At 45.3% G+C, this 24,727-nt stretch overlaps 1 protein-coding gene across 1 annotated transcript in view; it reads left to right on the top strand.

The window, feature by feature from the left end:
• Positions 1 to 24,727, top strand: part of LOC142768267 (venom metalloproteinase BumaMPs1-like) — a 322,813-nt gene that overhangs the window by 281,363 nt on the left and 16,723 nt on the right. Inside the window, exon 5 of the mRNA XM_075870222.1 lies at positions 23,420 to 23,491. Coding sequence (XP_075726337.1) covers positions 23,420 to 23,491 — 72 coding nt within the window. The remainder of the gene's footprint in view (positions 1 to 23,419; positions 23,492 to 24,727) is intronic.

The following is a 24,727-nucleotide window of genomic DNA, read 5'->3' as shown; positions in this document are numbered from 1 at the left end:
GAAGACTTTTCTCTGAAGGGACCCATCTCAGTGCTGCTATAACACGAAGGAAATACACGAAACTGATTAGTTCGTTTCGCAGCACAGTCACTTCTTTGACCAGGACAGGTTGCGATCAATGACGATTCCTAAATAACGGTGGTGCTTGACCGCGGAAATCACTGCTCCGTGAGCGAAGATTTGGTACCGCGACATTGAATTATTCGTAAATGCCAATGGAGCACATTTTGCTATTGAAAGTTCCAGGACCTGACGACGTAAGTACTTAGATGTTATTGATGTGCCTTGTTGTATTCTTGCTCACAGTTGTGGTCGCGTTGCTCCAGATGCCCATATGCATATGCCGTCCGCATACGCACTGATTCTGACAACGTCGGGAAGCTCAGCTTCGTCGATGTCAAACCTCGTCGATGTCAAAGAACCTCGTCGATGTCAAAGAACTTGTACACAAAAACTCACCAAAAGTGCTGTGTGTACAAGAAGCACACTTTAAATCGAAACACACAAATTTCTTTAGAGACCACATCATTTCCCGCAAATATCGAGATGACGCATGGTATCATCAAGTGGCGTTGCTATTATATTAGCCAATGAGGGCTATGTTAAAAAGCATGGGGCTCAGGACGGCACCTTGCGGAACTCCATGGCTTACGAGGTGTCTGGCCGTGTCACCATCAGATGTCGACATAAAAATAGTACGTCCTCTGAGATAGCTCACCATCCATGCGTGTAGTCGGCCACCTACGCCGATGTCTTTAAGTGCGTCAAGAAGCCTCAAGTAGACGCTATCGTATGCGCCCTTTATATATAGGAAAATGGCCCCTACCAATCTCCAACGTTGTCTTTTCCTTTCAACAGAAGAAACTAGATCTACAACACCGTCTATAGATGATCGACTTCTACGGAAGCCATTTACAGAATCTGGTAAGCCGACATTATTCTCCAGCAGCTATTCGAATCTTGCTAGCACCATGCGTTCCATCACCTTACCGATGTAACTGGCTAGGGCAATGGGTCTATAAGAAGACAACTCGTGTGAACACTGCCTGGTTTCAGTAAGGCCACTATGCAGCTGCACTTCCAGCTCGCTGGGACTGTCGCTGTTTCCCACGTAGAGTTGTAGATCGACAAGAGAGCCTGACTTGCTTCCTGGCTGAGGTGATATAGAGCAGAATTAGTAATTCCGTCAGCCTTGGTGTGGACGACCGTCGGGACGCAGAAATCGCAGTGTCGAGTTCGTGCATTGTGAATGGTAAATCGAGGCGATCGTCGCTGGATGGTGGTGAGGCTAAGCACGGAGGTGATATTGATGAGGAGGACATACCTACGAGTAAGTGGCAGTAATCTTCTGCATCCTCTACTTCAGGTCGACCTTGCTCTAGAGCCAAAGCTCGGAAAGGGAACAACTGTTGAGTGGGCGTCGGAAGTCGTCGGTCAGTTTTCCATATTCGGTACCATGACAAAGCCTGCTCTACATGCACGACTGTCTGGTGCCTCTCCAGAGGTGATGGACAACACTGGTTTACCGGCACAGACAGCGCTGAAGGAGCAGCGAGAGCCCCTTGACCACTCCAAAAAAGAAAAAAAAACGATTGGAGCGCCACCTAAACAATCGGTAATGTCAGTAACTCCCAATCCGAACACACAGCACTACTATACACCCAATATGAAAACACAAATCATACAATGAAACATCAAAGGACTGCTTAAAAACCTCGTCGATGTCAAAGAACTTGTACACAAAAACTCACCAAAAGTGCTGTGTGTACAAGAAGCACACTTTAAATCGAAACACACAAATTTCTTTAGAGACCACATCATTTCCCGCAAATATCGAGATGACGCATGGTATCATCAAGTGGCGTTGCTATTATATTAGACAAATGCATACGGTATCAAGATTTGCAGGTACAAACGGCCCTAGAAACAGTGGTCATTCGTGTTGTTGTCTTTGGCAAACTTGTTACTGTTTCTCAGTGTACATCTACCCTCGTTATCAGCTGCAGAAACAAGAATTTCAGTGATTTATGGATCAACTACCTGAACCATATACCACCCTTTGTGATTTTATTGCCCACAGCCCTTTGGGGGGTGACTCGAGGAGTGATGCGCGAGGCCGCTTGATTGAGAAATAATTCTTTCCAATGATGCATGTGTTTTAAATAAGAAAGAACCAACATTTTTTAACTTGGCGAACAGAACGTATTCGCGCATTGATCTTGACATAGTTTCTCCTACCCTTTTACCTCATGCTTATTGGGATGTTAATAAAAACCCCTACGGGAGTGATGACTTTCTCATATTACTTGAGACACCAAAAGGAAACAAATTTCTACCTCAGGCTTCAGCTTGGAATGTAGACAGAGCTGACTGGGAGAAGTACCAGGGCCTTAGTATTATATTGTGGGCCGAGATGTCCTCTCCAGGAATTGACTCTGCTGCTATGAATTTTTTTTTCAAAATATTTTCCCCCGACAAGCTGTGGTCCCTGCAGACGTCGTGTCCCGTGGTGAAACGATGACTGCAGGAATGCTGGCAAAAAGAAGAATAAAGCGTGGGGTCTACGGCGTGACTATCCAACAACATAGAATCTGATCAATTTCAAACAAGTAAAGTTTCGAGGGTGAAGGATGCGCCAATAGGCTAGGAGGGAAAGCTGGCAGACGTTTTTGTCAGGACTTATTTCCTATACAGATGAACTAAGGTCTGGAACAGAGTGAACAGGATAAAATGCCAACAGACATATTCACTCCCTCTAGTAGACACAGAGGATAACAGCCTTGAGGACCAAGCAAACTCCCTGGGAGCATACTTTGAACACGTGTCCAGCCCATCGCACTATTTTGATACATTCAAACGGTACAAAAAGAGACGAGAAAGACAAAAACTTCAACGTAAATGTGGAAAATCAAGTCAAACTGACAATTACACTTGGCTGAGTTGCAGGCAGCGCTAAACTGCTGCAGCGAATCAGCCCCAAGCTCCGACCTTGTTATATATCAGATGCTAATATCAGATACTGGTTATCTCATGAAATACATAAAGCTCTCCTCTGTCTCTATAACTCCGTATGGGCTTCTGGCGAGATCACCTCTGTGTGGAAAGAGGCCATCGTAATTCCTATTCTTAAACAGGCAAGAATTTATATTCTGTATCCAGTTACAGACCTATTGCTCTGACTAGCTGCCTCAGCAAATTATTAGAAAAGATTATTAACTGCCCAATAGTACACTTCCTGGAATAAAAAAAAAACTCCTCGACCAATATCAGTGCGTATTCCGAGAGAGTCGGTCCACCACGAACCATTTCATTCGCATAGAGGCGCAAATACGTGAAGCTTTCATTTATAAGCAGTTTCTTCTATCTCTCTTGCTTGACATGGACAAGGCATGTAATACAACGTGGCGTCTAGAAATATTGAGAGACCTCTCACACTTAAGTATACGAGGTAATATGCCAAGTGTAATCGAAAATTATTTGTCGAACCGCACAATCTATTTTGAGTGGGCAAAGCGTTATCACGACCGTTCGTGCAAGAAACGGGAGTGCCCCAAGGCGGTGTCCTCAGTTATACTCTCTTTGAGGTCAAAAGAACTCCCTGCCATCGTGCATCCCGCGTAACGTCTTTTATTCGGAATACGTTGGTGATCTACAGATAGGTTTTAAATCCTGTAATCTCTCGGCATGCGAGCGACAGGTTTAGCTATGTGTTAACAAGGTCTGTATTTGGGCAGATGAGAGCAGTTTCAGTGTGAATCTACTAAATAGCTCCTGTGTTCTTTTCTCTGGAAATAGAGGCCTTTACGCCTATACCCATATAGAGTTGCAGGGTGAGTGCGTAGCTGTCAAGAGTAAACAAAAATTATAGGCATAATCATAGACACGAAGCTCACGTTTACACCACACTTTAAGTACATTAAAGAGAAATGTATGAAACAATCAACATCCTAAGGTGCTGTCTCGCACAAGTTGGGGCAGCGACAGAAAATGTCTGATGAGTCTCTACAAAAGCCTTATCCGCACGCGTCTAGATTATGGGGCGCTAGTGTACCAGTACGCAACACCAACAACATTGAAAACGCTGGACTCTGTCCACCATCTAGGCATTCGCCTTTCTGCGGGTGTGTTTCGTGCAAGCTCCTTGGAAAGCCTTTACGCGGACGCAGACGAATGGTCGCTACATATACGAAGATTGTACCTGTGTTTTACGTACTTTCTGAAGATAAATACAAATACCAAACACTCCACATACTCTGCCATAAGCAGCGCATCCAGCTCCCAGCTCTTTCAAAACCGTCTCACATTGAAACAGGCCTTCTCGCTGCGTATTCGACACAAACTGTGAACACGGGCGTCCCATTGCACAAACACCGCGCAATGGCTCCTACTTCATGCGCCTCGCCATGGCAATGGTACGTTATAAATTCTGACACATCTTTCATGAATGTGACAAAGCATGCCCCACCCCTACACATTCAGATGTACTTCTGCGAATTGGCCGACAGATACACCTATCCTGAATTTTTCACTGATGCATCAAAGACTCGCGAGGGCGTGTCCTACGCAGTGGTGGGCCCATCTTTTTGGGATGTCGGTAATTTCCACCCTCACCCAAGCATTTTTACAGCTGCAGCTTAAGCAATGCTGACGGCAGCAAAATACACAAAAATGTGAAATAAGTAATGCAGTCATATACACGAATTCATTAGGCATTGTAGAGACTCTAACAACCATCATAAAGCACAGAAATCCTGTCATTGTTTTGCTATACTCTCTCTTCTGTGCCATTTACGCATCCAAACAGCATGTAGTAGTATGCTGGGTGCCAGGACACCGTGAAATTGAGAGAAAAGTACTAGCGGATAAGCTCGCAACATCAGTCCATGCGAACACTGCGCAGTCATCTGTAGCTGTCTCCATAATGAACTTGAAGCCCTTTTTGAGAAAAAAGGCTGATGGATTACTGGCAGCATACATTGGACGGACAAGTACATAATAAATTACATTTAATCAAGCCTTACCTTGGTGATGGGCCACCAACATCAGAAACTCGCCATACAGAAGTAGCACTTTGTCGGTTACGTACGGAAGCACATTTAGTACACACTCACACCTTCTGTTCAATAATGATCCACCAGTTTGCGAGAAATGTGATGAACCCCTTAGTGTCTTACATCTTTTGATACAGTGGTAGTGCATTAGGTCCTATTAAAAAAAAGCATTTCCAACACCCTACCGAGAACAAATGCCTCTTCACCCAGCTATGTTTATCGATAGAGGTCCACTTTTTAAACATAATTCGTCATTCGCATTTTTAAAAGATGTTCGCAACTTCCGCGTGATCTACCGTGGTAGTCTATAGAACAACCTATCACAAGAGGTTCTTGCTTCCGTACACACATTAAACGCACATGTTTCGTGGCTCTAGGAGACAAGGACGCTGGAGAGGCATTCATATTCTAAAATCTCTTCATAGCTTTATCATCAGAACTACTGACCACTAGTTTTCACTTTACACATTTCATGTCACTCTCATAATTTTATTTCCTATATGTTTACCCGCCTTTATGGTGAGGATTATTAAGCCCCTTTACAGCCACTCATCATACTCATAGCCCAAATCTTTCGTCACATGTACTGGCGCTCTTTTGCCATAACCTGGTCCTTGCACCAGGAAACACTATATATATCATCATCATCATCATCATCATGGTGAACGCAGACAAAGAACATCATCATTATGGTGAACGCATCTCAAGGTGAAAAATCTTACCTGCCTAAATGATAGACAGCCTACATTTATTCGCGGACGGACACGATCGGTATTAGATCTCACGATTTGCAGCCCAAGTGTTTCAATAAAGTCTTGGAAAACAATTGATTTCTCTTCAAACAGTGACCATCTTCCTGTATACTTTGAAATCTCATGTGCTGTGAAATCTATTGAAAGGAAAGAGAAAACATTGATCAATTACAAAAAATTTAAAGATTGCTTGCGTTCCAACATTAGGGCAGTGTCCAGTGGTCAAAATGAAGACCTCGGCAGAAATCTCTGTTCTGCTTTAAAAATCTCCAAGAACACATCAGAATTTGTAATTGCTTCGTCGTCATCCAAAAGTGCCCAACCTAGTAGATGGTGGAATGATGAGTGCACACGAGATTATAGAAGAAGAAAAGCTGCATGGAAAAGACTTATATGTAATCAGAGTCCAAAAAATTGGAAGGATTATCAGTTCATTGCGGCAACATTTAAACGCACTGTATCGCGAGCGAAAGAGCAATATGACCAAGAACATTTCGAGTACCTGTCTAAATCAAATAACAAACGTGCTTTATTCAACTTCCTTCGTGGTAGGAAGAAGACCCCTATACCAGGAAACGTTAACTCAGTAGTTTACACCTCACAGGAACTACAGGAATCATTGAATCAGTTGGCTAAAGAATTAGAAAACAGGTTCTCAACGCATCTCCCTAATTCGGCTTACACAACAACCATCTATGACTACACAGAAATATCGGCTTCCGAATTAAATCAGGCTATGGAAAGATTGCCAAATGCAGCACCAGGCCCTGATGGAATAACAAATACAATGCTAAAAATACTTCACAGGGAATATCCGAATGATCTGTTAGGTCTAGTCAATTATTCCCTTAGAAGAGCATGGATCCCTTCTGAATGGAAAATTGCGAAAATTATACCATTGCTTAAGAAACAGGGGGCAGGCTATAATTTAGACAACATAAGACCGATAGCCTTAACATCTAATGTAGTAAAACTTATTGAAAGGGTACTTCATGGTCGTATAATTAGGTTTATTAACGAGAAACAACTGTTGAGTTCTTCCCAAATTGGCTTTAGATCTGGATATTCCATATGGCATGCACATGTAGATCTGGAAAGTCGTATTCATATTGCCCGTCACAAAAAGCACTTTGCGGCTTTAGTAACGTTAGACATATGTAAAGCATATGATAGTGTAGAGTATTCTATCTTGACTAATCAGTTATGGAGTCATGGACTTCCACCTTATATAGTAGCATGGGTGACGGAATTTTTAAATAGAAGAGAATTCTATTGTTATCAAGGCGGTTTCTCTTCCTGTAAGCACAAGCAAACCCGAGGTGTACCTCAGGGGTCAGTACTTTCCCCGGTTTTATTCAACATATTGCTTAGTACCATCCCCGTTCATCCAGAAGTGAAAACCTATGTTTATGCCGATGACATTGCTTTCTTTGCTATGGCACATGACTTCCACTGTCTCTACACTATCTTGCAAACATATCTTAATAAAATAGAACATTGGTTGGATGGATTGATGTTGAACCTGAATACCGGTAAATGTGCTATACTCGTTTTTCCAATTAAAGATCCCGTGCACATATCTATTAATTACAAGCTTCAAGATATCCCACAAGTACAATCATTGAAATATCTTGGAGTTATGTATAATGAGCATCTAAATTGGCGCCCTCACATTGAATACATCGCGACAAAAGCAGTACGCGCGATGGGCGTATTGCGGAGGTTGAGCAATTGTAGATCAGGTATGAGAAGAAAGGCACTTTTGATTATATATAAAATGTATGTCCGACCTGTCTTGGAGTTTGGCTGCATTCTTTTTTCTGGTGCGCCAGCCTACAAACTCCGGCCGCTCGTTCTGTTGGAAAGAGAGGCTTTACGGCTCTGCTTAGGACTTCCAAAGTATACTGCAAATGCAGTGTTATACCTTGAAGCACGAATACCAACCTTATTATGTCGCTTTAACATTCTTACTGTGCAGACCTTTTTACGACTATATGAAGCACCGTTTAACCCTGAACAAATTATTTTTATTTCCAATCCTGACCTTTTCTTCTCCGTGCATTGGCCCAGATTTACCAAACCACAAATAGTATTTGTTCAATCGTTACTTGAGCCCCTAAATGTACACGTTCGTGATCTGATTCCTTTAACTGAGCAACAAAATTCTCCAGAAATTGTTTACCATGATATCTTCCCAACTCACGCAAAGCTATTACCTACAGGCATTTTAAATGGTTTATTGCAGGACCATTTAAGTACTCTGCCAACAAATGTCATTATAGCAACGGACGCATCTCAATCACAAGAAAAATCAGGCGTTGGAATATATTGCCCCGTACTTGATTGGTCATTTTCACTTCGCTTACCGGACTTTCTTCCTGTCTTTCTGGCTGAATTCATGGCAATAATGTTAGCTTTGCGAAAGGTAAATATTTCCATTCCAGTTGTAGCAGTCATAACTGATTCACTATCAGTGTGCTCTTCTCTGTCCGCATCTGGTCACTCACCTATAGTGAAACTTTTTAAATCGTTGATCCCCTGTCATATCCGAAGTATTCATTTAATCTGGACACCAGGGCACAAAGGTTTGTTGTTAAACGAAATAGCTGATTCTCTTGCGAAGGCATCCCTTTCGACACCAATTATTCCTATTTTCCCTCATACAGTATACATTACGGTGGCGCGATTTCGCACACTTAAAATCAGGCAAAATTTATCTGACCCTGCACTGACGGCTTCTCCAGAGTACAAACACTTGTTATTTCCCTGGCGCAGTGAACTGACTAAATCAAGGATGATGGAAGTTGTCATCACGAAATTTCGTTGCCGCGTTACCTCCCTCAATTTTTACTTGCATAGATCAGGCATATTGAATTCCCCTATGTGCATTTACTGTAATCAAGAGGAAACGATCAGTCATTTTTTATTACATTGTCGCCGTTTCGATTTATTCAGGCAAAGCATACTAGCACCACCTCTTCAAAGACTGGGCTTGCAACTATCACAACCTGATCTTCTTTCATTTGGAGCCTCTACACTGGGTTTCAGCCACAGGGATGTTTTATTCGCCGTTCAAGAATACATCACTGCGACTAAACGATTTCCTTGCTAAATTGCTGTCTCACTATTTTTCTTTTTTTTTCTGCAAACTTGATATCGGTATTTCAAACCAAAATTAAGTTACAAAAAAAAATTGCAGGAATGACGCAATGCTGAAAGTTTAGGGCAAATTCACCTTATAATCGGCCAATCCCCTTCTTTGGGTACGAGCCATTTGCACAGGGAAACAACAACAACAACAACAACGCAGACAAAGAACTATCCCTCTGACTTCACAATGAATGATCGGTTTTATTCTGCCCTATTCCAAAGTCATCCTTCGTTGAGGCAGCCCTACTCACTTCGTGTGAGAAGCCTCGCTGAGGAAACATATGTGCCACTTCTAGAACAGTGTTTGATGGCTCCTGCTGCATATCTGCCGCCGTGGCAGTGACAGCTTGTAGACTGTGACATATCGTTTGCGGAAGTCACAAGGCATATGCGCCTGTTTCACACATTCGCTCATACTTCCATGAACTCTAACACAAAAAATGACCCCGTATCTGCTTGTTACACTGCAAATGTCATCGAAAGACGATAGTCCTGCGCCTGGAGAGAGTGCATAAAACGTTTATTTTATGTTCTATGCAAGAAAATTGGTGAATGGTACTCTGGAGGCGCTACGCTAGAGAGCCTCGAGCGTGCAGTGGAGGTGAACGAGCGCATTAGGTCTCGTCAAACTTGAGACATGAGCGCTATCTGGCAGTTATGTTGCGAAACGAAGCGAGTGGCTTTGAGACGGGCGTGCGCGCCCGTCTCAGAGGTGATAAGGTGTGGAACGCAAGGCGACGGGTAGGTTCCCCTACCATGTCGTCTTAGCAATACGTTGGAGACACTTGCCTTTTCGTGTGAGCGTCTCATGCTCAGCGTAGCGTGATAAACACTACAGTCTTTACAATTACTTATGGATGCCTTCTCCAGAAAAGCTGCACATACAGAATAACTATGTGTTGTTACGATGCCTCAAATATGCACGATAATTGCTTTTAAAGACGATAGTCTTTCTTGGGGACCTCCGACGCAAAAGCTTTTGCCTGTCTGTCTGTCTGTCTGTCTGTCTGTCTGCCTGTCTGTCTGTCTGTACATTTGTCTGTTTGTCCACTCTCAATGGCCCTGGGTACTTGAAACGGCCGACCCCATCCACAACGCCCACCAATGTTGCTCAAAATTTATCGTTCGTATGTCTGCAGTTGTCAAATAAAAAGCTATTATTGCACATGTCTTGGGCTCCATAACAACACGTATATAATCAGCACGTGCTCTTTTTACTTTAAAAGGCATTCATAAGTAATTTTAAGGACCGTAGCGCTTATCACGCTGCGCTGACTATGCAACGTTTCCACGAAAAGGCGAGTGTTTCCAACGCTTTGCCAAGACGAGACGGCGGTGGCACCTACCCGTCGCCTTGCGTTCTACACCTTATCACCTCTGGGACAGGTGCGCACACCCGTATCCGAGCCACGCGATTCATTTTCCAAGAAAACTGCCATGTGGAAGTTCATGTCTCACGTGTGATGTGACTTGATGTGCTCGTTTGCCTCCACTGCACGCTCGAGGCACTCTAACGCCGCGCCTCCAGAATAACATTCACCGATTTTTTTGCGCAGAACCTCAAATAAATGTTTTCTCCACACTCTCCACTGTTACGAAGACGAGACACCAACACGGTACCGAAGGCGCCACTGCTCCGAACTCTGCCGACACGGTCACCAGCCATTTGGTACCTTGTGTTACTCAGCTCGCGGCTGCTTCTGCGAAGAGCTGATAGACGAGCGGACGAGACGACGGTGAGTTAAGGCAAGGTTTATGTACAGCAAAGAAATAGAGACGTTACAAATTCGGCACTGGGGCCGGCTGCTTAGGGACTCGAACAGCCGAGCTGCGTTCTCTGACACATACGTCTGCTGCTAGCGACAGGCCGCAGGGCTTTTTCAAGACGATAGTCTTTCTTGCGGACCTTCGAAGCAAAAATTTTGGTCTGTCTTTCTGTTTGTTTGTACATTTGTCTCTTTGTCCACTCTTAGCGGCATGAATACTTGAAACGGCCGACCTCATTCGCAGCGCCCACCTATGTTGCTCTAGGTTGAGCGTTCATGCTTGTGCAGTTTTATATTAAAAAGCAATCATTGCGCATGTCTGTGGCACCATAACAACACGTATACATTGTGCATGTGCGTCTCTTGCTTGAAAGGGCATACATAGGTAATTTTAAGGACCATAGCGCTTATCACGCTGCGCTGACCATGCAACGCTTACACGGAAAGACGAGTGTTTCCAACGCTTTGCTAAAATGAAATGGTGGTGGCACCTAGCCGTCACCTTGCGTTCTACACCTTATCACCTCTGGGATGGGCGCGCACACCCGTCTAAGAGCACTTTGTTTTCTAAGATAACTGCCAGATGGCACTTATGTCTCACGTCACGCGTGCAACAAAAGAGTTTTGAGCAAGAGCTGCGCGGCAGCGCTCGCGACCGACATTATCATTACTTCGGTTCGGACTGTCACGGTGGATGGACGTGTTTTATGAGCGCTCGTGATCGACTGCGCAGATAGGTGATTTCGTACGTTTTGAGCTTGTATTTATAATTATAAGGCAGCAGTTAAGATCTTTGTAGCACTTATTTTATTGTACGGATTTTTCAGGGGTCAGTCACTAGGTATTTATTAGTTTGTGCGTTTGATTTTTTTGTTACTTCTGTTGTTTTTTTTCTTTTGCCTTCCATGGGGTAGGCGCACGTACATTGAACACGCAAAGTTTTGTAGTAGAGCTACATACATTGAACACGCAAAGTTTTGTAGTAGAGCTAAGACTTTCTTTTTTTCATAGATCAGGGCTCGAGGTTTGTAATTATCGAGTGAGAGAAGCCATAGGGACAATTGTTGTAAGAAAGACATGGTTAAAAAGACTAAAGTGTTCAAGATGTGGGGTGGGTTTGGAAGTGGGCCCAAGTGTAGAAGCGGATAGAGAAGAGGCCAACGCGAAGTGTAGGCATTGTGAGGTCGAGGAAAAAATTGAGAAAATGATGGTTGCCCAGAGTGAACTGCTGATGAGAATCACCGAGCTCGAGACTGCGTTGGCAACAGAGCAAGAGAAAACGAGGGCAATGGAAGAAAGGCTGAAGTCCCCGAGGAAACACTAGCCAAGCTGAACAAACGAGCGGCCTACGGAGAGAACAGTAGGGAACCAACAACCAAAACGGTGGAGAAGAAAGAGCAAGCAAGTTTGAAAAAAACAGCTTCAGCCGGTTCAATTGTCGCAAGGCCCAGCTTCAGCGAAGTCGTGGTGGGGCTGGGAGGGGACAGGGGGCCGGCGCCACAGGTTCAAGTAACCCTCAGGTGCAGGACCTCAGGTGCAGTAACCCTCAGGTGCAGCTGAAAAGTCACAGCACGTGATAATTGCCAGGGACTCGAATTTAATCGATGCACAGAAGCCATCAAAGAGAGGGTAAGAGGTGACAAAAGTGTTGCAGTAGGGGCGTTCTCTTGACGAGAGCTGGAAGCAGTCATGAGGCAAGCGAGCGCAAAACTAAAACTGCATCTGATAGACAAAACCTCGTGATAATTTCAGGTGGTTTAAACAATGTCTTAAATGAAGATACAGCAGGACTAGCAACCACACTTTCAAAAGGTGTCGATGACATGCGCGCCACTTCTCCTCAGGTACAGGTAGTGATATGCACGATACCGGAGGTATCGGTGCGTGATAGCATCCTGCAAAGAGCGATTGTCAACGCAAACCAAGAGATATGGCGGATGAGTCGAGAGAACGGCTTTTAGGTGGTGGAAATAAACAAAGAGGTGCATAGGTGGGGTGGTTTTCAACGAGACAGAATTCACTTCGATGGGTGGCTAAGTCGTGAGGTGGGTTGGCGACTTGCAGGACGCGCAGTAGCTTTTTTGGGGGGCAAGCGGGCCTTCGGGGTGCAGGGTAGCTGGTAACAAGGAAAACAACCAGGGGGACTCTTTGACAGGTGGTATGGACAGATACAATTCGAAAGTGGCACCATTATCTAAGATAGGTAGAGTCTGGGGCAGAAATAGAAGTAGCCACGAGCACCGAGCCAATTCAGACATAGGGTAACATGGTAGGAACAGGCTGAAGTGGGAAGAGATAGAACAACTAAGGGAGGAGAAACCGATGGTATGCGGTTTTGTAGAAACACCTCTCAGGGACATGGAAGAACCTCCTAACAATCTGGACTACGCGTGGAATTATTGTAACAGAACAGAAGGCAGCAGAAAGGGGGTGGGTATTGGGGCATTTTTTCATAAAAGTACAGACTGGTTAAAGAGTCAAGAGGGAGTGCAAGGAACATTTATCGCTTAAAGCGAGAGTGGAAGGGCAAACGACACTCCTTGGCTTCGTGTACTTGTGGACGGGAGCAAAGGCCAGAGAGGAAAACCAGGCAATGGTAGAGTTTATATCAAAGGACATTCAGGAGTTAGGAGGAGAGTGCGAGATAATTATACTCAGAGATATGAATGCGAACATAGAAGATAATGTAACGCAGACTGAAAGAGCGAGGAAGAAGAAGAGATAGGACGCTCTCGAGCGATGCTGATTCGGCCGTGACAGTAGAGCGCCGACATTTTTTAGTGTAAATAAACCCATCATATCCGTAACAGCGTTGGTGGAGGTGCTGGGTAACTTGCCATCCTGGATCCCGCAGCAGAAGTTCTTCGAAGAAGCAGACGCTTAGCTTAGCTGGCCTATCCCGGACGACATCAGCATGAATGACGACACAGCAATCCCATTGACGTGCTACGCTGCTGCATCCACCAGTGCCACTGACACGGCACAAGGTGGCCATCGACCTCGACAAACAGCCTACTGGGCACGTGAGCCACGAATAGTCTCAGGTAAAACTGAGGAAGACGTAGACGCTTGGCTAAAACTCTTCGACAGAGTGAGCCGCTACTACGAATGGGGCGCACCGGCGAAGATCGTGAACGTAGTATTCTTCCTTGTCGGGACAGCCTTGCTTTGGTTTGAGAACCATGAACATGTTCTGCCGACTTGGGATATATTTGTTAAGGAACTGATGGCCTGCTTTGGGGACACGAGTTCCATGAAAAAAAAGCTGAGCAAACGCTGTCACGTAGGGCTCAGTTGCCCGGCGAGACATGCACAACCTACATTGAAGAAGTATTGAAGCTTTGAGGGATTGTCAACGCAAATATCTCGGACGAAGACAAAGTCGGTCATTAGTTAAAAGACATCGCCAAAGACTTTTACAATTTTTTGATAACAAAAAAATCTTGAACACTCCTTCGATTTTCAGGCAGCAGTGTCGCGCATTCAAGGCATTGAAGACCCGGAGAATTTTACCAAAGTTTGGGCGCTTGGACAATGTTCTCACTGTCGCAAGTATGGACGTCGCCACCTGCGAAGACATTCCCTTCCTCGTACGTCGGGTAGTTAGAGAAGAGCTCATACGACTTCAAGCAGGTGACGTTCACCACCAATGCTCGTTCACCGCGTGACCCGAACCACCTCCCTACTGGATGCGAGAGGTCGAAAACCGACCACGCACAGAAACTGCAGATTTTACCCCGCGGCTTCAGTTTTCCCCGACGGGTTGCGGCCACCACCGGATGTCATCATCTCGACGTGCCGCTGCGGACCTCCAACCGTCGTCAACCAGGCCTCTACCAGAAGATTACTATTCGTCATCACAAAATGTTCCTGCTGAGCACGACCCATCTACGCGTACTTCTGCCACCTCTGCTCCTGCTAATGTAAGCCGACAAGTCCCCATTTGCTGCACATGTGGTGTCCCAGGGCACATTTCGCGCTTCTGTCCCAGACGGCCGCCTGCACCAATACGTTTTTCGACGTATCCGGCTCGTATGTACGAAACGCCTGTGCCGCCACCTTTTTCGACGCACCCGCCTCGTATGCACGAATCCTGGACCTCTCACCCGGCCAACCACCGTCCCCGACAGCGATAGCCTAACGAGTTTCGCAGCGAGTCTCCCGCCCCCGAGCGAAGCCTGACGCCGCCTCCGACACGGTTCCGCCGGTCGCCGTCTCCGCGTCGTTGGTCACCTTCGCCACATCAGCTGGGAAAATAACTGGTGCGACCGATGGAGGTGCGGTCGCGGGACGGTCAGTTTCGCCAATTCCTCCTTCTGCTGTGATGTTGATGAACAAAGTGCGTGTGTGTATAGACGTTGTAGATACTTTTGCTCTTGTAGACCCTGGTGCTGCTGTTTCGGTTATGAGCCTTCGTTTCAAACATCGTTTCTTGGGTTACCAAATTATGTTCGCGTGGAATCGTATAGAAAGTTTTCGTGGAGTTGGAGGTGAAGCGTTATGCACTGTTGGTATTTGTTCAGTTGTACTCACGATTGGTGGACAAAATTTTCGAGTTGAATTCACTGTACTGGCTCGCGCAACTCATGGCGTCATTTTACGGATAGACCTCCTTCATGAATGCGGTGCTATGCTTGACTGTGGAACTGGAGAGATTATTCTACAAAGCACGTTGCCCGCTCCAATAGTTGACGATTTTCTGACTCTGCCTATCGATGCGCTTTCGTTGTCTGAAGATGTGACGATCCCTGGTCGGACAGCAGTGTTTGTACCCGTATGCTCTTCTCATGTCTGCTCAGAGCCCTGCACTGGACTTGTGGAGCCTGATCATGAAACGCCATCAAGAAGAATGTGCTGGTCCCACGGTCTGTCCTTACAGCCATCGACGGACATGCTTCCTTGTGGGGGCTCAACGCAGCCTCAGAGCCTGTTGTTCTACCAGCCGGATTCAAACTAGGAACGTTCGAGGAGCAGGCCACAATTGACGTCAGAATGGCCTCAGAGTCTCCAGCCATCAGTCAGACTGCGCCCAACTACTCAGCCGAGATTAAACTTATGAGCAATAAGTCGTTGCCTTCTTCCGAGCAGAACGTCCTTGAGAAGGTGCTTACACGCTACGCGGGAGTCTTTGATTTCGCTCAAAACAAGCGTTGTTTCATGTTGCTCGAATCCCGTATGCACCACCGCATCAACACGGGAGATGCTACACCGATACGCCAGAAACCCTATCGCGTATCCCCGTCAGAGAGGCAAGTGATCGCCGATCAGGTCAACGACATGCTGCAGAAAGGCGTTATTCAAGAGTCAAGCAGTCCCTGGGCAGCTCCTGTTATATTGATAAAAAAAGAAAGACAACTCTTGGCGATTTTGTGTAGACTACCGCCGTCTCAACGCCATCACAAAGAAAGACGTGTATCTGCTACCACGCATCGACGATGCTGTTGATTGTCTGCACTCGGCCGCACACTTTTCGTCCGCCGACCTAAAGTCTGGATACTGGCAAATACCAGTGCATCCGTCTGATATAGAGAAGACTGCTTTTGTCACACCCGATGGGTTATTTGAATTCATCGTTATGCCGTTTGGCTTATGCAATGCGCCAGCTACCTTGGAGTGATTCGTGGACTCCATCCTCCGCTATCTCAAATGGGAGATATGTATGTGTTATCTCGATGATGTAATTATTTTTGGGAAGACATTCACCGAGCACAACCACAACCGCATTGGCTTAGCGTTGTTCTAGATTGCGTGAAACAAGCTGGTCTCGTTTTAAACGCAAGGAAGTGTCATTTTGATGAGCGTCAAGCCCTTGTGCTTGGATATCTAGTCGACAGGGACGGTATACGACCAGACCCGCACAAAATCAGTGCTGTCCGAGAATTCAAGCAACCGACATCTGTGAAGGATCTCCGTAGCTTCCTGGGCCTCTGTTGTTATTTTCGTCGGTTTGTCAAAGACTTCGCCCAGCTTGCTGATCCCCTGACAGAGTTGCTCCGAAAAAACGCCCCATTCTGATGGACCACTGAGTGTGAGGCTGCTTTCGAGCAGCTGAAGTATTTGCTTACTTCCGGGCCCCTCTTGCGCCATTTCGACCCGGAGGCACTCACGGAACTGCATACAGATGCTAATGGTATCGGTGTTGGTGCCGTGCTAGTTCAATATCACGACAGCCAACAGCACGTCGTGGCGTATGCAAGTCGTGCTTCGACTAAGACGAAGAAAAATTATACGGTCCCCAAACTGGAGTGTCTTGCAGTTGTTTTCGCCGTCCAAAAGTTCAGACCTTATTTGTACGGCCGGCAGCTCAAGATCGTCTCAGATTATCATTCGCTTTGTTGGCTTGTCGGACAACGTGACCCAGCTGGTCGGTTGGCTCGCTGGGTCTTACGGCTTCAAAAATATAATTATTCTGTGACCTACAATAGCGGTCGATGTCACGCAGATGCCGACTGCTTATCTCGCCTTCCATCTCCGACTGTGGAGGCTCATGATGATGATTTCGACAACTACCTGGCCGCAATCTTATCTAACTTCCCAAATTTGGACGTCTTCCGTCACGAGCAACAGCGTGACCCTTCGCTGAAACGAATGATTGATGTGGCTCGTAGCTCTAAACGCGCCACGCCATTCGTGTTTCATGACGCCCTACTATATCGCAAGATTACTCCAGCCATGGTTCTACACTACTCCTCGTCGTACCAGAATGCCTGCGTCTACTGGTATTTCAAGCCACGCACGATGACATCACGTCTGGGCACCTTGGGTTTGCCGGAACGCTTCAAGGTATCCGACAACGTTTTTACTGGTCTTGACTCTGGAAGACCACCAAGCACAACGTCGCAAGTTGTGATGTCTGCCAACGCCACAAACAACCTACCACGCAATTGGCCGGCCCACTGCAGCCGGTTAAGCCACCGACATCACCATTCGAAAAATTCGGCATACATTTACTGGACCCTTTCCCCAAGTCTACCACCGGCCGCCGCTGGATTATTGTGTGCGTAGATTACCTGACGCGGTATACTGAAACGAAGGCGGTTGTTTCAGCCACATCATCTGGTGTGTCATGGTTTCTTCTACACTCCACCATACTGTGTCACGAGGCCCCTCGTGTGGTGATAAGTGATCGCGGCCGACAGTTTACCGCTGACATTGTCGAAGAGTTGCTACGGCTTTGTGGTTGTCAGTGTCGCCATTCCACGCCATACCACCCTCAGACCAACGGCCTCATTGAGCGCATCAATCGTACCATCATCAACATGCTTTCAATGTATGTCGCAGCGGATCACAAGAACTGGGATGTCGTATTACCTTTTGTTACATACACCTTTATACCGTGAAACACGAAGCCATGGGTTATACGCCTTTCTTTCTTCTCTATGCTCGTCATCCCCAAAGTTTCCTTGACACCATATTTCCTTTTTCGACGAACGAAAACGCCAGTGTCGCGCAGACCTTGTGTCGCGCCGAAGAAGCTTGTCGACTTTCTCGGCTCCGAACTCTTTCCACCCATGCTCGCACGAAAGACCGTTACGACGCAAAACACCCACCCGTGACTTTCGCTACAGGCGATTTGGTCTGGCTGTGGACGCCCGTTCGAAACAAGGGACTTTGTACTCAGGACCATTCGTCATTACTCAGTGCCTAAGTGACATCCATTACGCTGTTGCGAAAGTGACAGCTCAGAACCAGCGTTCGCGCAAGACACAAATTATGCACATTGCCCGATTGAAGCCCTACAACAACCGATCGCTTCTACTTGCTCGGTGAGCTTCGTCTAGCCCGGAGGGAAATGTAACGCGGACTGAAAGAGCGAAGAAGAAGAGATCGGACGCTCTCAAGCGATGGTGATTCGGCAGTGACGGTAGAGTGCTGACATTTTTCAGTGTAAATAAACCCATCACATCCGTAACAATATAGATGGGTATACTAACACGACAGGCAAAATGATGATGGATTAGTGTGAAAAGCTTGATTTAATCATTTGCAACAATACCAAGAAGTGTGAAGGGCAAATAACATGGGAAGTAGGAAGGCTGCAGTCGACAATAGATTACCAATTGATGTCACATAGGACGTATTATAAGCTCAGGAGAATACACATAGATGAAGGTGGCTCCAGAAAACTGTGTAATGATCACAAACGTATCAAGGTAAGCTTTGGAAGCGCTGTGAAACTGGGAAGGAGGAGAGGTGAGCAACTACAGGAAAATTTTCATTCAAAAAGACAAATTGAAATAGCCACTAAATGAATTGAGAAAAGAATCACTGAACACAATAAAACAGTGTGGACATACACGAATCTAATTAGACTGTATGAGGATAAGGCTTGATAAGGCACTTGACTTGTCACGCCGGAAAAGAAGACACAAATCCAAACGTTGGTGGGATGAGGAAGTTAAGAGAGCCATAGCAAAACGTGTGGAAGCCTCTAGGGAACACAGACATGCTAAGCAGCGGGCTGAACCGACAGATGATGTTGAAAGAAACTGGGAAATCTTTTAAGCTGCAGTAGGCATGCATCCCTTCTGATCAATGAAAAGATTAGAAGAAAGGAAGCTCAGTGGCTGGCAGCAGTACATAAAAAGATAGAAAGGCAGCTGCGAAAGTTTGGAACCATCTAAACTTCTTAAGAAATAAGACGAGCCTAGAGCAGAGGTTTATAACTACAGCTCAAGGTGCTAGGCTACAAGGGGACGAAGCTATTGAATTTATAAGAACAAGGGTGGCAAGAAAGTTTCAACAAAGAAGTGCTTTATGCACGACAATAGACAAGGATGAATCAAGTGGCGCATTGGCTCCATTTTCACAACGAGAGTGGGAAATGGCTGAGAAAAGGGTTCCAAGTAGTGCATCAACAGGCCCAGATGTCATTTTAATTATGTTGATGAAGACATTAGGTCCGAAGTCTAAGCAGGCTTTCAGAGAGGCAGAGAGCAAAATAATATTTGATGGTGAAGTTCCCGATGGATGGAAACTTAGCAGGATGAGCATGATCTATAAAGGAAACGGTGACAAAGATGACATAAAAAACTAGCGTCCCATAACAGTGACATCAGTTGTCTACAGGCTGGCGATGCAGATTATAAAGTAAAGACTGCAGGCATGGCTAGAGAATGAGGGGTTGCTGGGGGAACTGCAGAATGGGTTTCGGAAACACAGGAGGCTGGAAGACAATCTGTTCTCACTGACGCAGTGCATCGAAATAGCAGACGAGGAACAGAGGCCCCTGTGGCTAGCATTTTTCGATATCAAGGGAGCGTACGATAGCGTGGTTCAACAGAAATTGTAGGAATACTGGACACACTAGGCGTGGAAGATGTAGTCACTAATCTTTTAAAGGATATATATAAAGGTAACAAGGTAGTTATAAAGCGGGAAAAACAGGTATCGAAGCCTGCAGAGGTAAAACTTGGGCTTAGGCAGGGGTGTCTCCTGTCACCCTTATTATTCATGATGTACCTACAAGGATTAGAAGCAAAATTAGAGGGAAGTGGACTGGGCTTCAACCTCTCTTTCATCAAACAAGGAAAACTCGTTGAACAGGCGCTACCAGCATTGATGTACACAGATATAGTGCTGATGGCCGACAACAAGAAAGATTTAGCAGAGATTGGTGGACATCTGCGGTAATCAGGGAGATAGGTTCGTTTTCAGATTCAGTAAAAAAATCAGCAGTCATGATTTTTAATGACAATGAAGGTAGTGAGCTTAGAATACAGTAGGTCACGCTAGAGATAACAGATAAATACAAATATCTGTGCGTATGGATAAGCAATGGGGCCATGTACCTAAGGGAACACGAAATATACGTGACGACTAAAAGTAACAGGAATGCAGTGGTAATGAAAAACAGGGCACTGTGGATGTACAATAGGTATGATGTTGTGAGAGAAATATGGAAAAGGGTGGGTCATGGTTCCTGGTTTGACATTCGGCAATGCGGTCTTGTGCATGAGATCAGAAGTTCAAGCAAGATTAGAAATTAATCAACGTAGAATAGGTAGGCTTGCCTTAGGAGCTCACGGGAATACACCAAATTAGGGAGTACAAGGTAATATGGAATGAACATCATTTGAGGGCAGGGAAGCTAACAGCAAGATAAAGTTTGAGAAGCGATTTAGAGAAATGGGGAAGGAGCGTTGGGCTAGAAAGGTATTCAGCTACTTATACATCAAGAATGTCGATACAAAATAGAGGAAGTGAACCAGAAAATTGACTGGTAAATATTTGGAAAACAACAGGTGGCCAAACCAAAAAGTATTATCGGTTAAGAAGAAGGTGAAGGAAGTGTAGACCGATATGTGGAGAATTGGCAATGTTAAGAAGCCCGCACTAGAGATCTATTAACAAGAAAATTGCCAAGGAAAGGTTCTTTGATAATACTCGGCGTAGTTTGCTACTGTTTGAAGCCAGTACGGGAGTATTGCGAACCAAGACCTATCGGGCCAAATACGGAGGGGTAGACATGGTATGCAGTGCGTGTGGAGAGGAAGAAGAAACGGCCGAACACTCGATAATGTTCTGTAAAGGGCTTCACCCTATAGTTCAGGATGATGGTGCAGATTTTTTCAAAGCACTGGGGTTTAGGGACAGGGAGGGCAAAAAAGAGCTTATGCGTGTAGAATTAACTAGAAGGAGGTTATCTGATTGGTGGCTAAAGTCAAGGCACGAGTGAAAATATACCCTTCACTGGAAAGTACGAATCCTCAGCCTCACTACAAAAAAGAAAAAAATAATAAATCTAGTTTTTGGTTCATTAAGCATTACGGCTTGGTGGCGCTAGCCACCGCCCGATTTAAAGGGTACAGCCATATTCATCCATGAATCTATGACGTGACTTGATGCGCTCGTTCACCTCCACTGCGCGCTCTAGGCACTCTAATGCAGCGCCTCCAGATTAACATTCCCCGATTTTCTTGCGCAGAACTTCAAATAAATATCTTGTTCACTTTCTCCACACGCAAGACTATCGTCTTTGAACGACATTTGCAGATTACATTCAGATACAGGGCCAATTTTTTAATTGGCAATCGCAGAAGTATGAACTATGAAGCTTGAGCAATATCGGTGGGCGCCGCGGATGGAGTCGGCCGTTTTGGGTATGAAGTAATGTCGTTTAGGGTACCCAGTACTTTAAACGGCAACAGACCTTAAATGGCACAAGAGGGGACAAACAGACAAATATACAGACAGACATACAGACCAAGCTTTTTGCGTCGAAGTCCCTAAGGAAGATTATCATCTTTGATACAGTTGTCCCGAATTCTACATTGATGCCTCAAAGACGAACACTTTTGTCTCGTACGCTGTGGTTGGCCCATTCTTTTCAGATGAGAGTACTGTTCATCTTAACACAAGGATCCTTACTGCAGAAGCTCATGTGCTACTTGCAGCCGTTAAACACTACAAACAAATAAGACTACAAAGTGCAGTGATATACACACATTCTATTAGCTTGGTAAAATCCCCCACAACTCTGAAGAACACAAAAAATCCGTTCGTGTATCTTTTTACTCGTTCCTATGCACAGTGTACTCACTCAAACCGCATGTCGTAGTGAGCTGAGTGCCAGGACACCGCGACATAGAAGGAAACGAATTTTAAGGCCCTTATACAGCCACCTACCATAAACATTCTCATAAAATGGTGCTATTTGGCCATCTTATGACCCTTGCCCCGTAAAGCACCACACATGAGCATCAGGAGAATACTCATGCATCTGAGGTCAGATGTTCTATTAGAATCTATCCTACCCTTTTACAATATTGTAAAGTTAGGTTTTCTGCTATGCTGATTGAACAACTTATGGCAGCTGTACTCGGGAACAACGTTCTGCGGCAGTGAAGGAAAGTCTGCAGTATCAAAGCTGGCGTGTGCCACCACCGTAGAACATAGTACCACAATTGCATTTGTGTTTTCGGCGTGACAATAATAACAAAATCAACATTACTTTTTTTCCACGAGATGCTGTTGAAAAAGAGATTCTGCACAAATCAAGAAAATCATAATATCTGTTTTGCTTCATGAAGTGTCATTTCGCCTTGTGGGCGTCTGAAAACGTCACACGTTTTAGCTACATCTCATAGTGAAAATGGCGTATTCACCTTTGGATGAGTGGTCCTCAACCTCCACCTATTCAGACGACTCACCGAATGACGTTCTGACGAATCACTCGCAAAATGATGTGTGAGCTGACGTAGTGAATTTTGTGCAGTGACATTATCCGAACACGGCCGTCATTTGCGCAACGCCAGCCGAATCGAACTATTTTGCGGAGGAGTACATGTGTAGTAGCTCCACCCTAGTAGTTTTCCCTTATTGCAACAGAAAGTTGTGCCCGAGTGTTGTCACTCACTGCAAATAACCTATTCAAGCACGGTTTTCTTGCGCGATGACATCGAAAATGTTGAGTCGGCTCTTTCTAGACTGACAGGTGCCGCCATTACTTGGTCAAATAGGCAGTGCTGAGCAGCGCACTTGCAAGTTAGGAAAAAGGTCTATTCATCGCCCATAAGTGAACTTAGCTTGCACCCGAGACCTACAACTATAATGCACATTGGTGTGCGTTGCAGGACCTCTAGTAGTGGTATCAACTTGTTCTTTGAGGCAAGTATTGCGACAACACCCAGAGTTATAAATAACAATGCTAAGAATTTCAAATGAGTTTGTACTAATCGGCATTATTTTTTTCGCAAAGGTTGCCCTTTTGTTCAGTGAAATGACTGATCCTGTGATAACCTTCTTGCTTACTGGAATTATTAGAACTCAGGTGAGTTATTTTTCGTGATTTTGAATACTTCCCAGTTTTGCTTCTGCTTTGCAAAATGTACTAACCTACACAAAGGAAAATATAATACAAATAAACAAAATAGCCCCATTTTATCACTTCGGTGATAACATATTCGTCATATAACCACACTCATACGGTAATATACTAATATATTTGTGTTTATGGCATCACCAGTAGTCGCCGGTGATAATACCTAAATTTCACCACACTCCGCGGATGTGTTAGAGTGCCGTGGTGGATGGAATCATCTTTTTTCTAAAAACCTCAAATCAGGCGTAGAGTATGAAGTTCATGAATGAAGATTCTATGAACAGAAGGAAAAAGCTGAAGTAGAAGAGTTTCATCTGGGAAACATTTCTTTGCACCAAATAGAAATGTCCTGTTGCTTAGACTGGCAGAAATTTTCAAGCCTATGAAGCTTACTTAGCGAGGTATTGCTTAGCACGGAGGGTGTCTCGTTGCTAATCTAAATAAATAACGTAAGCTGGTTTCCTGACTAGGTAGGTCGCAGTTACATTGGATATAAAGGCTAAGAACAGCCAAATACTTTTACTTAGGTGCACGTTGGAACTCCAGTGAGTCAAACTTTACTAGAATTGACGTGATAAAGGAAGCCTGAAAAGTACTATCTTGTTGCACTTGATTTTCATTTCTTCAAGTCGTGGCTTACAGTTTCTGCAAGCTAGCGACAACCCGCACTTGAGCTCATGGGGGGGTCCCTATCCCTCCCACACCTATCCGTGCGTGGCTGAGCCGTGTCCGGGGAAAAAAGGATCCTGGGGGTCGAGCCGACAACGGGTGATTGGGCATTTAAGGGACCCCGGCCGAGGCAACAGACCCCTTTGTCCCCGGCTTCACGTAGACGGCACCCCTGGGCTGACCCACCCAGGGGAAATCGACAGTCGCCTTTTCCTATCTCTCTGTCTACCTACATCTTCGTATTTTCCTCTCTTTCAACCTTTCCTGTCTTCTACTCTCTTCTGTTTACTTCTATTTTTCCTGGCGGTGAGGCTTAACCAGGTGTGGCTATCCGACCTTGGGTAATCCATATGCGGTTATAGTAATAGCGTACAACTGGCGTTGTGCAGACTTGCATCAAGCTCTGCCACGTCCCCTTGTTGTGCTCCGTGGTGGGTGGTTGGCATTCACGCCGAACGCACACTTTCTTTTTATGGCGAAACAAGATTCTGTTGTTTATGATCACCCTTCGAAAAG

This window comes from Rhipicephalus microplus, chromosome 8, assembly GCF_043290135.1.
Source record: "Rhipicephalus microplus isolate Deutch F79 chromosome 8, USDA_Rmic, whole genome shotgun sequence".
Taxonomy (NCBI): domain Eukaryota; kingdom Metazoa; phylum Arthropoda; class Arachnida; order Ixodida; family Ixodidae; genus Rhipicephalus; species Rhipicephalus microplus.
The sequence above is the reverse complement of the archived record's forward strand: the minus strand, read 5'-3'. Positions and strand labels throughout refer to the sequence as shown.